This window comes from Grammomys surdaster, unplaced genomic scaffold, assembly GCF_004785775.1.
Source record: "Grammomys surdaster isolate TR1022 unplaced genomic scaffold, NIH_TR_1.0 373, whole genome shotgun sequence".
NCBI classification, from domain to species: domain Eukaryota; kingdom Metazoa; phylum Chordata; class Mammalia; order Rodentia; family Muridae; genus Grammomys; species Grammomys surdaster.
The window spans coordinates 4,155,243-4,171,422 of record NW_021604792.1 but is presented as its reverse complement, the minus strand read 5'-3'; the positions used below and the strand labels follow the sequence as shown (position 1 = coordinate 4,171,422).

Below are 16,180 nucleotides of genomic sequence, written 5' to 3'. Positions count from 1 at the left end.
ACCAATTACACAGGTGTGGGGTTCACCAATTACACAGGTGTGGGGTTCACCAATTACACAGGTGTGGGGTTCACCAATTTCACAGGTGTGGGGTTCACCAATTACACAGGTGTGGTGTTCACCAATTACACAGGTGTGGTGTTGACCAACAGGTGTTCTGCCCAGTATGCTGATTTTGAAGCGTTCTTTTCTTTGTGTTTGACAAAGCCCTGTACAGCTGGATGACTTTGATTCTTACATCAAGGATATGGCCAAGGACTCTGACTATAAATTCTCTCTTCAGTTTGAGGTGAGTGGTGAGGCATTTTCTCTCTTCTGTAATTGGCAGGCTGTGGGAATGGTCAGGTTTGCACTGGGACCATTTTTGAGCTCAGGAGGTAGAGCCCGTGATATATATTCTGCTAATCGAGGAAGGCTGGTGTCAGTGCCACCTTAACTTCTGGGCTAGATCGGGGAGCCTTTGCTATCAAGAAGAGGAGAGCACAGAGAGCTCAACTGAGGGGATAGAAAGAACAGGAATGGGTTCAAAGGTAAAGAGATGGGACCAGGAGGCACCGTCTTTGAAAAATCAAGCACAATCAGGAGGATGGAGGATTAAAAGCAAACCTATACCTAGCATTGAACTTATCTTCCAGGGACTTTGTTGTTTCCAGATGACAGGGACTGTAGACTGCAGATGGCAGTCAGGGTGGGTAGCCGGCATCCATCCCTGCATTTCCTAGGTGTGTGACAGCTGAGAACAGGGTGCTCATTAAGCTAGGATTCCAAGCAATGCCGTTGAATGCACGTTGCCCTTTGGCCTTTCTTTCTTTTGAAACCTGGGGAGAGGAGAGAGTTTCTCGTGATTTGTGGAGACAGAGGATTCCATCCACACTTCCTTCCCTTGAGGCGCACGGTGAGAATGAGAGCATGTGCCTACACAGGCAGAAATGAGCTAATGGTCCAGACTGGGTCCTTGCTCTGCCTCACGGCAGCGCCCAGCTCCCAGAAGCCTTACGTGCTTCAGGCTTCACGGCATCTGCACTGACCCGTGATCCGGGATAAACCGGAAGACAGCCATCTTTCTTAAATTTCACTGCTTTCTTTTTAAGCCTGAATTCTCTTTCCCATTAAAGTAGCTGGTTTTATCTCATTTATTTTGTTTTCCATTTCTTCTTTTTCTTCACCATCCAAGAACAGCTTTAGTTAACAGAGGCCAACAAAAGGCGTGACTGTGGACATTCTTTCAGGGAGTTTGGGGGTAAAAAAAAAATCTTCAAATGTTGGCCTTCTTTTTTATATGGTAAAAAATACTTTACTATGAGTGTGTGTGTGTGTGTGTGTGTGTGTGTGTGTGTGTGTGTGTGTGTGTAGCTGCCATAATGCATATGTAAATAAGCAGACAACTTCCGCTTGCTAATGGGAACAAGTCAACTCTCTCTTCAGCATTTAGGGCCCAGTGATCCAACTCAGGTCATCAGGCGTGGAAGCAAGAACCATTACCCATGGATCCTTCTCCTTGACCTGTGGATCGTACTCATTACCAAATGCAAAGCCCCCTAAATACCACCTGTCTTGATAAATCTCACATAAAGCCTGGCCAGTTAGCTATTTTCTGCTGGTGCCTATGAAATTACCAATGGCACCCCCCACTCCAGTGTTACATCTCAAATAACAGAAATTTAATCGCATTCGTGTGTCTAGAGTGAGAACAGCATTTCAGAAAGTATGTCACTGGAAGGAGGAAAATTTTAAAATATTGATAATAAGCCAAAATTCTGTAAAAATGAATCGCCAGATGACTGTAGTGGTGAAATATGAAAATAATGGTATGTGGTTTGGCCACACTTTTCTGCGTGATAAAAAAAAATACCCCGAAAAAAAAAAACAAGTTAGGAAAGAAAGGAATTTTCTGCCCACAGCTATCCTGGTGGTGGTGGCTGGACATAGAGGAAGAAGAGACAAAGGAAGTGGGGGCCAGGCTGTAAAATCTCTCAAAGCAGGTCCCTGGGGATGTACCTCTCCCAGAAAAGCTCACCCTCCTGAGGGTCCCATTATCTTCTCAAACAGTACCACCAGCTGGGGACCAAGGGCTCAAACCCGAGGCCCTGGGAACCTTAATCATCAAACTACCATAGGTGCTGTCAGTGGTACGGCCGAGGTCAGGCCCGCTGCTGAGGACTCACAGTTTAGGCGGTCAAAGGAGAATGTAAATATTACTGTGTCTCAGAATTGTATACTCATATTGAAGTTCAGTGCCATTTTCTGGTTTGGAAATAAAGAGAATACTTTTACTGCAATGGAAACATAATTCTAATCAGCTTTTACCTAAGTAAGGGAGGCTTTATTGAAAGGATATTAATGTATCCTGTGGTAGCTAAACCTTTGATAGGTTTCAGGGATGGTGGAAGCTCAAGCCAGATCCCCGAGAAAGCCCCTTCACTTCTCACTTCTGTTCCCCTCTGGTCTTGCCTTTGTTATCTTCCTCTGCAAGGCAACTTCTTTTTACTACTAAAGAAGGAAGGGTCACATGAGGTCTGGCAAGCAAGCTAATGTGACTAAATTGCCCTAAATGAGGGACAGCCATATTCCTGGACAAAGATGGGGGACAGCAAGAGCCACACCATAAGCAATATTTGTACTAGCCTCAAAACCCATTCAGGTATATAAAACAGAATTGTATACTTTACACGCTAAATGTTCAACTGACCATCTGGCTCTTATGCATTCAGTGTACGAATGGACATTTTAATTTACCTCATAACATTTGTGTTTGTATGTAAGGATTTCTATTTATTTGGCCACTAATAAGTCAATATTGGGGGGAGCAACATTTTTCAAACCTCAGTTTCGTCACCTATAAGATGCTTAGGTTGAACTAGACTAGTGACTTCCCACTGAGCAAGAGCTGGCCTGTCCCCAAGGAGTGTGGTGATGTGTGTGGATGGCTTTGGTTAGTGTTTGGGTGGAAGCTACTAACAGTATTTAATGAAAGAGAGGCAGGGGAATTAAATTTTCCTCAGGGTGTGCAATGAGGACTTGTCTTCGCTAGTAGTACTCCTGTGAAAAACATCGGGCTTCCTGTGGAGCACGGGCCAGCAGGCTTTGCTGTGCCTTCTATTGTGGTTCTCCAGAGACCCAATGGGCTGTGTGCATAGAAGCAGCGGGGTTACAGTGTGCATTGTCTTAATGAACTAGCTTATGGAAACTCGGAAGTCTAGGCTTCAGGGCAGGTTGTCCAGCTGGTGAACCACAGAAAAGCTGAGATTGCAGTCCTGAGTCTGAAGGCAGGAGGGAGCAGAATTCCCTCCTCAGTGAGGAATTTGTTTTCCCTCTTAATTCAATTAATTGATTGGATAAGGCCTCCCTTTGTAATCTCCCTGAGTCCACTGAGTTCGTTACTACCCCATTTACCACATTCATAACGAGCTCTAGTTTGCTATGTGGTCAAGCACCTGGGCACTACAGCCTAGCCAAGCAGACTCATAAATGCAGCCATTGTTTCTTTCTCTCTGACAGCCTGTCTTGGACTAGCATTTGCTCAGCCAAGGGCCCACACTGATTGGGTTTCCTTTCTCCCTGACAGCGTCCAGTCTATTCTCAAGTCTTCACAGCCCACAGGGCCCTCAGATTGAGAATGATTTCTTCACAGTTTTCCGGGAAGTGAAATACTCCTGACTGCTTTCTGTGTATACGCCTTGGCTTTCACATAACCAGCTTCAGATTTTCCACTATTTTTTTGTATTTATAAGAAGGTATTAAGATGGCTGAATCACTTGAGTCTAGCTAAGCCTAGTAGCTGAAACAGGTATTTGCTCTGCTCGTATGAACGCTTATACTACCTTCAATTCATTTCCACACTAGTGTTGAAAGATCAAACGTGCATTGAGAAATTGCATCATTTGTAATCATTATGTAAATTGAAGGTAATGTCTGGATTTACATATATTACCAATACAGCTATAAGTCATACATGAAGCTATATGAGTTTCTACTTTGTACTCACTGAATAAATTCCCTCAGTGCTCGGTATCTGATTGGGAAACTGTGAGAAAGATGGATGATTCTTCTGACGGGAATATACATCTTTCTTTAAGGAGGTTGGGAACCCGTAAGGGGACAGCTTAATTTCTGATGTTTCTGGTAAGAGAGCTTCTAAAGGACCAGACCTCAGAGTCTCAGGTGAGGCCGTTCACCAGCCATTCCATGTAGTCCTTCCTTTCCCATTGATTTCTGGCATTTGGAATTAACTAAAACATGAGTGAAGGCCCTCACACTCTTTGTTCAGACATATGGCTACACATAAGACGGTGTAGCACACTACAACTTGTACAAGTGACTCTTTCCGATAGTGTCACCACCTCAGCCTGCCTCAGCCCCATTCCCTGGAGAGTGCCTACAGTCGTCACTGGCACACATCACCTCAAATCTCCCCATCAGTTTTGGGGTACAAGATCTTTGCTCTAAGCCTTGACTTTTCCCTCCTCTCATTCCTTCAGTTTCAAAATTTGGTCTCCTTCCAAGAGCCTATCTTAGCGCTGTGTCATCGGTCTCTGTACTGTCCCTAATGAGTTGCATCTTGGTCTTCAGGTCCTGGCAAGCTACTGTAGACATCCTGGGGTTGACATCTTTTATTTCTACCTTTCCACTACTCATCCATCAGACTCCCATTGGCGCTGTATGCTTTCCTTAAGATTTGTGTGATGCGTCGAATTGTGTCTTTGCACTCCTGCCGAGGTCCCATTGTCTCCCTGCCACGGGATATCTCATTCTCAGATAGGACCATGATAGATGGAGATAGTTAAAATGCTCAAAGGTTAAGAGATCATGCTATATGCAGCTGAGCTGTAGGTGAGTGTCCCATTAGGAGCTAAAGAGAGCCAATGAAATATCCCCACAGCAGCCATCACAGAAGGGGTGTGGTCCTGCCGATACCTTGGTTTCTGATTTGTGCACTCCAGAGCTAGGAAACAATAAATTTATTTGTTGGTAAGTCACCATATTTGTGGTACCTTGTTCCAACATCCCCAGAAGCCTCATACAGTGCCACACTAGAGAAGAGTTTCCTCTCTCTTCACCCCCCTTGATGGTCACTTGAAGATAAGCATACACCGCAATTGTATTGTGCCATTAGCTTGCTGCAGATGGGCCCTCTGCTCTGTCCTCTTCCTTTGCCTCCCCTGTGGACACGTGGTCTATTGGCCCAAATCACTTGCCTCTAGTGCCCAGTCTGTTCCAAGGTCAACACTAAGTACTGCCATCCGCTGACGGTGCTGCTAACTCTGAGAGCAGAACACAGCCTATTCTTGCTTTACATGGTGACAGGCTGACTGCGTTCTTCCAATCTGTGGAAGGCCTCCCCTCGTTGACAGTATTTGAAGATGAAGCCCTTTGGAGGTAATTAGGACAGACAGAGTAATGGAGCCGGGAGTCTAGTGGTGAGGTGAATGCTTTTATGATAAGAGAAACTAGTGAGTTTGCCATCTTCTTCTTCCCCTGGGCTTCACATTGATAAGACATGGGAATACACAGAGCTGACAGCTGCTTACAAGCCAAAGATTAACAAGGAAATCTACATTGTTGGCACCTTGGTTTGGGGCTTTTCAGCTGCCATGCTATGAAAAATAATAGCATCCTTTGGTTAAAACCACAAGGAGTATACACACACACACACACACACACACACACACACACTACATGTTTGTACTTTCTTTCTCTGGAGTAGGGTGCTTCAATTGTCTCTGGCCCAATATAGGTTGCCACTGGGCTTCGTGACTATACTTGGCCCCTAGCAAGGTCATCACAGTGTTCTTGGCTTAAAACTATAGATCTTTGTTCTCCAAACTGTCAAGATTCAGAAGCTGAATTAAGGAATGTCAGAGCCACGCTCCCTCTGGAGCCTCTGAGGAGAGAACTTCCTTACCTTGTTCAGTTTCCAGTGGCCCCAAGTACTCCTCACCCACAGCTACATCAAGCCAGACTCTAACCAGTCCTTACATGACTTCTCAGCTGGTAATCCATACAGAGTGACATATCCCCACAGACTTTTACAGAAGGATCGCATTCATAGGTCCTGATATGAACACAGCACTTTGGCGAACATCATTCAACCCATGGAGACGTCTCCAATAAATAAAAACCATGATGGATTACGTTAGAAGCAAAACGGGCAAACAGAAACTCGAAAATGATGTATGTGGCTCCAGCCCATCACCCCTACACTTTATCTTCATGAAGATTTAAGCCTCTGCGGTTTCTATATGGTTAGAGAGAAAAATCCCTGCAGAGTTACTGAACTGGAAACTTGTTTGATTTTCCGCTCAGTGACAAGCTAAATTACAAAGCCCACCGAGCAGCTCACTTAGGCGCACGCGCAGCTCCCGCTCCGCCGCAGTTCAACTTGGCTAATTTGCATTTGTGGTGTTCAGCCAATTAAGCCGCTCTTACCAACTGAGGGCATTTTCAACTGGGAAGGCGGCACTGGCTTACCGGTCTCTTAGAGAGTCAGCTTCCACGTGCTCAGCCCGCTCTCCAGCCCCGGGTCTGTTTCCAAGGTTTCTTTTGTATCTGAGGCCTTTTCCAGTTGCTTTTTAGTCTGTGTCCAAACTGGGGGCAGAAAGCTGAGGAGAGTTGTGACTCTGTCCACACAGTGGTGAAGAAAGGAGTCATTATAGACCCAAGCCAGGCAAAGTGAAAACAAACACAACCACACCACCATTGTCATCATCGTTGAGTGCTTCACAGTTGGTGTTCATAGGGGCAAATCTTCGCTGAGTTTAATAATTCTATTTGCTAGTGTATAAGCCAGCAACGGATGGAAAAGTTATAAGATTTATTTGAGGATAAATAAATTATGCTGAGCTGCTTTTGAAAGACCTATATTTTATAAGTGGCACACGAAACTGAGGAAGGTGTTTTGAAAAATAATCTCTTTTGGACCAAATTATCCTTTATGGTTCCTTCTAAAGAAAGTCCACTGGTGAAATATCTTAATCAATGGAAGAAAAAAAACATCATTTAAATAAGCTCATGATTACTCTAATTAACCTTAAATCAATAATGCGGATTTGGGTTAAGTTTTCCAAAACTAGACATTTTTTTTGTGGGTCTCACAAGAGAAATATAGCAAGCCACTGGAAAACCTTGATGAGAAACTTGTGCAATCACAATGGCAATTTTCTGCTTTAAGGGCACTGGTGCAAAGGGTTTCTCTGAAATGAGGAAAAAAAATGTAAATTTGTACTGAGGCTCCTACTTGCCCTTTCGTCTCCAAGAACGACTGGCTACCTCGTGCTACAAACAGCATAAGATATTATAATCCTGAGAAGCCAAAAATGGTGAAGCATTAACAAGAAAGAAAACCTGAGCTTCTGAGGTTGTAATATACATGTTGATGGCAACTGTGCAGGACAGGACAATATCAGTTAACAGCAAGGATCTCCAACTCGAAAGAGGCCCAAGACCAAAAGCTAGATCCCTGAAGCCTGTGCTTTGTAAAGAATGCTCCAATCAAGATGCACAGGATGTGAGGGCTCCTCCTCTCAATCAAAGTCCCTTCCCTTAAATGTCTCTTCCATTTAAAAGCTTTCAGAGATCCACAAATTCCTCTTCCGGAGTAGTCTTCTAGCTTGAGATTCTTAAAGTAACCGTTGAGAAGACACGTGAAGTGTGAAACTTGCGTGCTTTGCTGCGTCCTTTGGGGCTGGGAACAAATGACCTTGGGTAAAATGTGAGAACTCCAGAGTTCAGATCACATCATCTGTGTAGAGGGAGGCCTTGCAAGAGCGGTGACCTGTAATCACAGCACTCAGGACACAGAGACAAAGCACCCTCAGGGCAAGCTGATGAGCTAGCCTTGCTAATTGACTTAGTCAGAGACCCTGCCTTGTCAGATGAAGTGGAGAACCGTTAGGGAAGCCACCAAAGCCATCCGCTTCACCACACGGGCACACCCACATACATGCCAACACGCCATTACACATGCACACACACCTTACGCATACACATGCAAAAAACTGAATTCATGGAGTGTAGGCAGAACGTATGGCAAGTTGTCTCTCAGCTGCCTCAGGAAGCTTATAAAAAATGACACACACTATGTTACGTAAAGCCAAATAGGGAAGGTCTTCTCAACACACACACACACACACTGAGCATTCACTTGCACTAACCCATACGTAAAATAAAAACAATAAAAATGCATCTTGGAGTCTTTCAGAATATTGCTGAATTTGCTCCTTTAGATGTATATGGACAAGCCTAGAAACGACCATTCCAGTGGACCGTAATGTGGACTGCTAGGTGAGCTGGGAGTATGAGCAACCTCCTTAATATATATATGTGTGTGTGTGTGTGTGTGTGTGTGACACAGGGATAAACAGCTGAAATGCTTCCTACAGTCACTTCATCTTTTGAACTGCATTGGTTGTCTGCTTACAAGAGAAAAACCAATGCCTGCTGTGGTAAGGGCTGTGGTGAAGATGCCTGACAGGTCAGTAGATCTGACAGGTCAGATCCAGTGTGCCGCCTTCTGTTCTAGGGCTCGCCTCCACGCTGCTGATTCATCTTTATTCTTTGGGTCCTGTCACCAGTATTTAGAGACTGTTAATCTGCTACTTTACAACTTGGAGATTGCTTCCTGCTCCTCATTCCACCTCTTCACCACTTCTCTGAGGCTTATCTCTATGAGAAAACAGATAACCACATTTCCTCACGGAATAGGAAAGGTTTATGTGGACGACTTCTACATGAGCCGCCATTTTTATCATAATCCTGGAACGTGTTTTCATTCCTAAGCCTCCCACCCTCTGTCTCCTGCATAGATCTTACTTCTATGAATGATCTGTGAGAAGCTCAAACTGTTTAGATGTCGTTGTGGCCAGTACTTCACTGCAATCATGCTAACAAACAACCTTTAAGACCTGAGTCCCTGCAACGTTTAGTTTTCACACTCATAGATACGTGGTTTCACTGGGGTGCTTTCTACTTCAGGCTGTGGGTATCAACCAAGTAGTTTCCTTATCCTGACATTGGCAGCTTTCCTGCCCATGAACTCTTTCTGAATGGTGGTAGAGGACAGGAGAAGAAACTAAACTAAAGAAACCCATAGTGAACTTCCGATTTCACCCAAGTTCTACCCAGATTCATTGACTAGAGCGAGCTGACAAGAATGGAGCGGATCAGCAAGCACGTTCTGCCCTTAGAAGGAATCTCTGCAACATCAGCTAGCTAAGGGCATGTTGAAGTTTTATCCAACAGAGTCCAAGGCAAACCGTAAGCCATCCAATCTGCACTGTGTACAGAACTTGAAACCTATCCTCTCTTGTTTGCAGGAGTTGAAGTTGATTGGACTGGATATTCCACACTTTGCTGCAGATCTTCCGCTGAACCGATGTAAAAACCGCTACACCAACATCCTGCCATGTAAGATGGTCAATAGCCCTGATCCCAGTCCTATCTTTTAAAGGTCAAAGCTTTGAAGCTGCAGCTTAATCAGGCTCACTATTTTCCAGCCAGACTCAGGTGTGGTCTGAACTGCAGGGCCAGCGCTGAGACTTCCTGGACCCGGCTGGGCATTGGTCTTACACAGTGGAGGGGAGGTTTCATTAAACCACTTTCACACAAATCACATCTGAGCATTGGACCCTCCCTACCCCTAGACAAAGGAGTCCAGGCAGCTAATGACTGCTAAGAAACGGAACATTGGTCTCGCCAGGGGTGAGCTCCCTGTTTATCCAACTCCAAGTGGTCAACACTGAAGTCATTTACATATAAACAACACTAAACAAACTGAGCAGGCTGTACTTACGTATTTCTATAGGCAACCATAATAATTAAAAAACAAAGAGCCCATGAATTTGAGAGGGAGTCCAATTGATACCTGGTTACTGTCAAGAACCAGAGATTTTCTTTATGAAACTCAACACCACATAGGGTAAAGATACATCAATAAAGAAAAGTTTGAAAAAGAAGTTAGCCATATAAACCATAATAAGCTAAAGGAAAAGAATGGGGAGAAATAACCAATATAAAAAGCCGAAATCAAAGCAGTCAACAATAATACTATAATACACAAGAGAGAGCGAACCGGGATTAGGGGTGGGGAGAGACCACAGGAGAGCATCATGAGAGCGCCACACGTTCGTTTTACAGAGGTGAACAAGTCTAGGGAGTCTAAACACACTCTGAGGACGCTAGTTAATAACGTTGTGTGGAACACTGAAAGTTTTATAATGGACTGGGATTTGCATCCTTTTACACAAAAAGAATAACAATATGATATACAGATATGCTTGTTTGCTTAACTCCAATAGTCATTTCTTAACATGCAGGCAGGTGAACACACACACACATACATGTGCATGCATGTGCTTGTGCATGTGTACACACATACACACACACACATACACACGCACACACACACACACGCATACAAGCATTCACCTTAAACATTACATTTCATGTCCAACAACAAAAATTAAACTAACAAGTATAACAATAATCTCAAAAGGCCTATGTGACTTCTGATCTCTGGGTAAGGTGGTGGATTCTTTGGATGTCCCTGGGTGAGAAGGGAATCATAAATTTACTCTACATGCTATAGCTTTCCACATGGTCACAATGACATTTTAGCTCCTGCCTGAAGCGCTTGCAGATAACTTTTCCAGAGATGGAAGACCTGAGGAAGTGGTGGCTGGAAGGTAGTCATGTGCTATCGAAAGGAGAAGCTAAGAGTACAGTAGATTACCTTCATCCTCAGCATTCGAGTTAACTTGGTATCTGATAGAGACTGTCAGAATGATTTTTCCTTCTATTCTGATTTTTTTAGTGTGTCTTTTTTCTCTTTGCTCTTCATAGATGACTTCAGCCGGGTGAGGCTAGTCTCCATGAACGAAGAGGAAGGAGCAGACTACATTAATGCCAATTATATTCCCGTAAGTAGAAATTTAAAAAAACAGAACAGTTACCCAAAGCTCAAAACCACACAGTTTGGGCAGTGGAAGGCCATGGGGTTAAGGGTAAATGAGACGAAGAAGCGGCAGCTGTCCCCACCCAACAACTGAGCCAAAGCAGTAAGCAGTTTCTGTTGCTTGCGTTCAGAATACAGGATGCGATGGTTCTCACCCTTCCTAATGCTGCACCTCTTTAATACGGTTCCTCATGTTGTGGTGACGTCACTTATATCATTGCTCTACCATAACTGTAATTTTGCACCATCATCAGTCATAATGTAAATATCTTAACGTGCGGGGTATCTGATATGGAACCCCTATGAAACGGTCATTTGAATCGCAAAAAGGTCACAACCTGCTGGTTAAGAACCACTATCTGATAGAAGGAAAGGCTGACAGACTCCTGTGGGAGACTAGCAGAGAGGCAGGAAGGTCGTGACACTGAAGGGCCTCTCCCCTGTGTTTAGACTCCAGAGCCTATTTTCAAAGGGCCACAGCTACACATCTATGCATTTAAAGCAGCGGTAAAGACTGCGGTTGACATACAAAGGTGTGGATGGGATTTGATAGGCTGCTAAAATGCAGAGCTTAAAACCACTCCGACCCATACAATCCCTCTGATTACCGCTTTCGTGATAAGCTGAAGGAGACGTTATATCGATGTGTGATCCTTTGCCAACTTCAGCAGCAGCAAAATGTCAGTTGTCCTCCCAGCTATAGAACAGCCAACAGCGTTTGGCAGTGATGGTGGCTGGTGAAGTGTTGACATTCTCACTCCTCTTTCAGGGATACAACTCACCTCAGGAGTACATTGCCACCCAGGGTCCACTGCCGGAAACCAGAAATGATTTCTGGAAGATGGTCCTACAGCAGAAGTCCCATATCATCGTCATGCTCACTCAATGCAATGAGAAAAGAAGGGTGTGTACCTACGTGGCTGAGTGCCCATTGGCCATGCCTGCCCCATTCATGGGTGTGTGTCCACTGTCAGGAAGGTGACTGAAGTTGCTTAGGGTTCACCTTCTCCATGGGGAGGCACGAATCTTTTGAAAGGAGGACCATTGCTACCCTTCATTTCTTTTTTGTTTTGCTTTGTCTTTTAAAATCACATTATTTTTTCTTCAGGTAAAATGTGACCACTACTGGCCGTTCACAGAAGAACCCATTGCTTATGGGGACATCACCGTGGAGATGGTCTCTGAGGAAGAGGAGGATGACTGGGCCAGCAGACACTTCCGGATCAACTATGTAAGTTTCCAAAAGATTCAGGGAGGGTGGTCTCCATCTCTCCATCCAAACAATACCCCACCCCCAACACACAAGAGCCTGGAGATCAAACCATCGCTGTGTAAGAAAGTGAGCTCTTCAGGCTCTGCCATGCCGCAAGAGACAAAAGGATCGGACTTTCCCGTACAGTTACTGTTCCTATCAAGGGTGGTTTGGATGCAGTGCTGTCTTCAAAGGCCAGAGGAGATGAAAGAAACGTCTGCATGGGCCCATTTCAAACTTTTGCAGGGCTGTTAGCCACACCTGTAGAGAGAGGTGTTCTCATCACTTGCGTTAATCAAATAAGATACAGAGCGAGGTGTGGGAGGCACGGGTTCATTTCAAATTAAACATTGGAACCGAAACTTGCTAGTTGGAATTTTGTTCTGTGAGTTTCTGTGTCTAGACCTCCTTAATTATGGTTCCATGTCTCCCTTAAAGGTAGATATAGTTCCAGAAAGATCTGTTTTCCTTGCCTTGCTTCTGTCTCTGTGGACAAGTCTTTAAGCCCAGGCTGATCGTGTCTGTGCTAGGCTCCAGGGTCAGTCGAGCTGCATGTCTGACTCACTGTAGGAACTGCATGGCGGAAACCTGGGGCGGAGGGGCTTTCCACAATGGTGGGTCCCAGTTACTCGAGAAAGTCCGGGGTTCCAAGGGCTGGAATCTTTGGCAATGGCAGGCCCCAATGATACAAGAAGTCTGTGGGTTCCAAGAGTTTTATTGTTCATGGTGTGTGATAGACGGTCTAGAAGTGCACCCCCAGTTTAGCCAGGGGAGAGCTGGCTTAAATAGGGAGGGGAAAGAGAAGGGGCTGGGAAAAGGAATAACTTAATCAGCTATGCCCCTGGCCTTTAGGTAACTCATGAATATGGAAATCTCTCGAGGCTGAAGCCTGTAGCCACGCCCTCTACCTGTAGTGGATGGTAATGCAAACCTCTCTGGGAGGAGCTGCTTAGCCAAACGTGACTACAAGGCACAGGTTAATGGAGATGTAGACCGTGTGTCAGGAGTCTGGAATCCGGGGGTGTGTTGAGATACGTGCTGTCCCTGCACAGGCAATGGACACCTGTTGGGTCTCCGGCTATCTCAAAACCAGCGCTCTACCGGAGACCAAATCATCCTATTATGGTCCTACACCTCACCAGCAAGCTGCTCAGGAAGTCAGAACACAGTCTGTTATAGGAGTCCCAGCCCATGTTTCCCGGTGAGAAACAAGGGAGCCTGGGACAGATGCTATGGTTCTCAGTCTCCTGTGTACCCAGACACTGGGATACCCCTGGGAATAAGGAATGGGAGTCTGAGGGCCTGCACCCCACCTCAGGACATTTATGCACCAGGCAGGAAGAGAAAGACAGAGAGCCAGAGGATGAGGGAGGTATCTGGATTGGTCCTGAGTGCTGAGAGGGATTGTACAGAGTGGCTAAAAAAGAGAAGGCCTTGTCCAGGAGATTTAAGTGTGCCTCCTTATAATAAAGCCCCTCCCCAACCCCCAATCCCAGCAATCCTTGATGAAGGAAATGGTCCTCTCTCCTTGTCCAAACTGCTTTATTTGATTGTGAATGTGAATGCAGGCATCTTACTCAGGTTGTACCAGAGATTAAATTCTTTTTGCCAGAAGGAATGCCCATTGGTTAAATATGGGGCCTATCTAGATATCACATTAGCATGGAGAACTCCAGGTTTTTGTCTACAGGACCAACTGCCATGGTCTTCCCAGTGGGATGTCATGCTTATGTTTGGTAGGTAGTTTGGTAGCTGGCCCCTTACCTGCCATTCTCAATTCTGAGATTCCCCGGGGTTTGGGCCTGCTCACTCTTATCAGTTCTTCTGTCTGGTGGCACAGTTAGTTCACTGGCCCTACATTCCAGTGCTCACTTCAGTCAGTCATCCAATTTGCTCTCTATAGATAAACGTTCCATGGGATATGGTTTCTACTAGTGTAGTCCCCTTGGAACGGGTTATCTGTTGAGAACCCTATACATACACACACACACACACACACACACACACATGCAGGAAGGAAAGAAGAAAAAGAAAGGAAGAAGAGAGAAAAAGAAAGGAAGGAGGGAAGGAAGGAAGTGAGAAAGAAAGAAAGGAAGGAAGGAAGAAGAGAGAGAAAGGAAGGAAGGAAGGGAGAAAAAGAAAAAGAAAGAAAGAAAGAAAGAAAGAAAGAAAGAAAGAAAGAAAGCCATTTTTAAACTACTAGTTGTTGACAGTAGCTTTCTCTGTGGTGTGTGAACAAATCCAGGCACACCCCAGTGAGCATGTAACAGGCCGTTCCATCTGTTCCATTCTTCTGAACTGATCAGCTCATCCTGTTCCCCAAGCAGGCTACTCAAATACAGTGTCCCTCCTTTATCTGGCTTTCCAGGTCTGAGGCTTTCAGCTCCTTCCTGCCTACCTCAGAGTCCCCTGTGTGCCGCTCCATCTAAGCACACTGCCCTGACAGCTTTCTTTCTTCTTCTCTTCCTCTCAGCGGATGCTAACAGTTTCACCAGCAAGTGCTCTGTCTCTCTGGAGTGAATGAATGGAAGAATGACTATTTCAAAACTAATAAAGCACTATTCAAGTCAATAGATTTCCTACCAGAGGCGATATTTCACAATCTTAATGCCATTTAAATCGAGTTTGCTTTCTGGGCTGTTTCAGCAAGGAAGCCTGTGCAAACTTCTCAAGAATAGAGAACAAATCTTTCCCAGGTTTGCATCTGGGAGCAGGAAATATAAAACAAAAACAAGAAAGCATATAGTGTACAATCTAGGGTCTGTTCTCATGCCTGCTCCCTCTACAGGGAAGACTTACACAGATCATCCTGTAATCAATAATATGCTTCTTGTCCTTGGTCTTAAATGATGTCCCCATCCTTCCATGACAAACATGAAGAGTTTCAGCAACAGAAATAAAGCAACAGTGTTTGCCTATAGGGCAGTTCGGAGGTTACAAGTGTCTGGTGCCCTCTTTTGGCTGTAAGCTGACAGTCTAAATTGATCAAAAAACATCGATCTGCAGGAACCAATCTTTTCCTCTTATGTTTTTGTTTACACCCACCTGCCCTTCTTTCTTCCTTCCATATTGAGATGTGTAAAGTTCCAGGGTATTTTCTCAACAAGATAAAACATGTAAAATGAGAAAAATCGGAGTAAGAGAATTTAAGATATGCAGGTCAGATCAAACAGAAGCGTTTTCTCATTTAAACAAGGAAAATGACTGCAACACCGGCTTGCTGCTTCGCAGTGTGTGGAGACTGGTGGGAATTGAGTAAATATCAACAAGTTATCCATCCCTGAGCCTTGCTAACAACTGAAAACCCTGTTGCCAGTTCCATGATCCTGCCTCTGAGCCGTGGGGAGACCAGTGACAGTCTGGTGCTTTTCCTCTTTTTACATCCACCTGTATTTATGAGCTGACTGCATTTTCAGATTGGCTGCTTTGGAGTGTGAGCATGCAGAGATGATATGATGATCAGCATGTACTGAATTTCTCTTTAAGCTGGATATATAGTCCCCAGAATAAGGGTCCTTCAAAATCAACTCCACTTAGTCTCCAATAAGTTAGAAGAATGGTTTGTTCTCTTGTTGTGAACTGTGAGGCTGGTTCCCACATCCGACTACTCTCAACTATCTGGTTCATTCCTCAAACTTGCTAAGTCCCTACAATCCTCCCAGTGGAGAGAATATTCTAGCAAAAAACCCTTGGAAGGTCTGGAACTCACATTTATATTCAGGAAGCAAAGAGAAATGAATTGCAAAGAGCAAAACTGAGCTGTCTTAAGCAGAATTTGCATCTATATAAGTAGATCTTTGTATAAATAACATGTGCAAATTCACAGTAAGATTTATAGAGATAAAAATCGCATTTCTTCAGCTATACTCACTGCCCCTTGCCACCCACAGGCAGCACAAAGTGTTCAAAGTAACCCATCCATAATAAACTGTGCAGAAGAGCAAGTGTTCGTTCCACACCATGAGTATTCAAAGTTAGAC

The 16,180-nt window shown here is 44.6% G+C and overlaps 1 protein-coding gene across 2 annotated transcripts in view; it reads left to right on the top strand.

Annotated features, from left to right (window-relative positions):
• Ptpro (protein tyrosine phosphatase receptor type O) overlaps nt 1-16,180 on the top strand; it is a 207,585-nt gene that overhangs the window by 176,756 nt on the left and 14,649 nt on the right. For both annotated transcript variants that reach the window (XM_028780946.1, XM_028780947.1), the window contains 5 exons: nt 208-289; nt 9,312-9,402; nt 10,837-10,913; nt 11,718-11,852; nt 12,057-12,179. In XM_028780946.1, the coding sequence (XP_028636779.1) occupies nt 208-289; nt 9,312-9,402; nt 10,837-10,913; nt 11,718-11,852; nt 12,057-12,179 (508 nt within the window). The remainder of the gene's footprint in view (nt 1-207; nt 290-9,311; nt 9,403-10,836; nt 10,914-11,717; nt 11,853-12,056; nt 12,180-16,180) is intronic.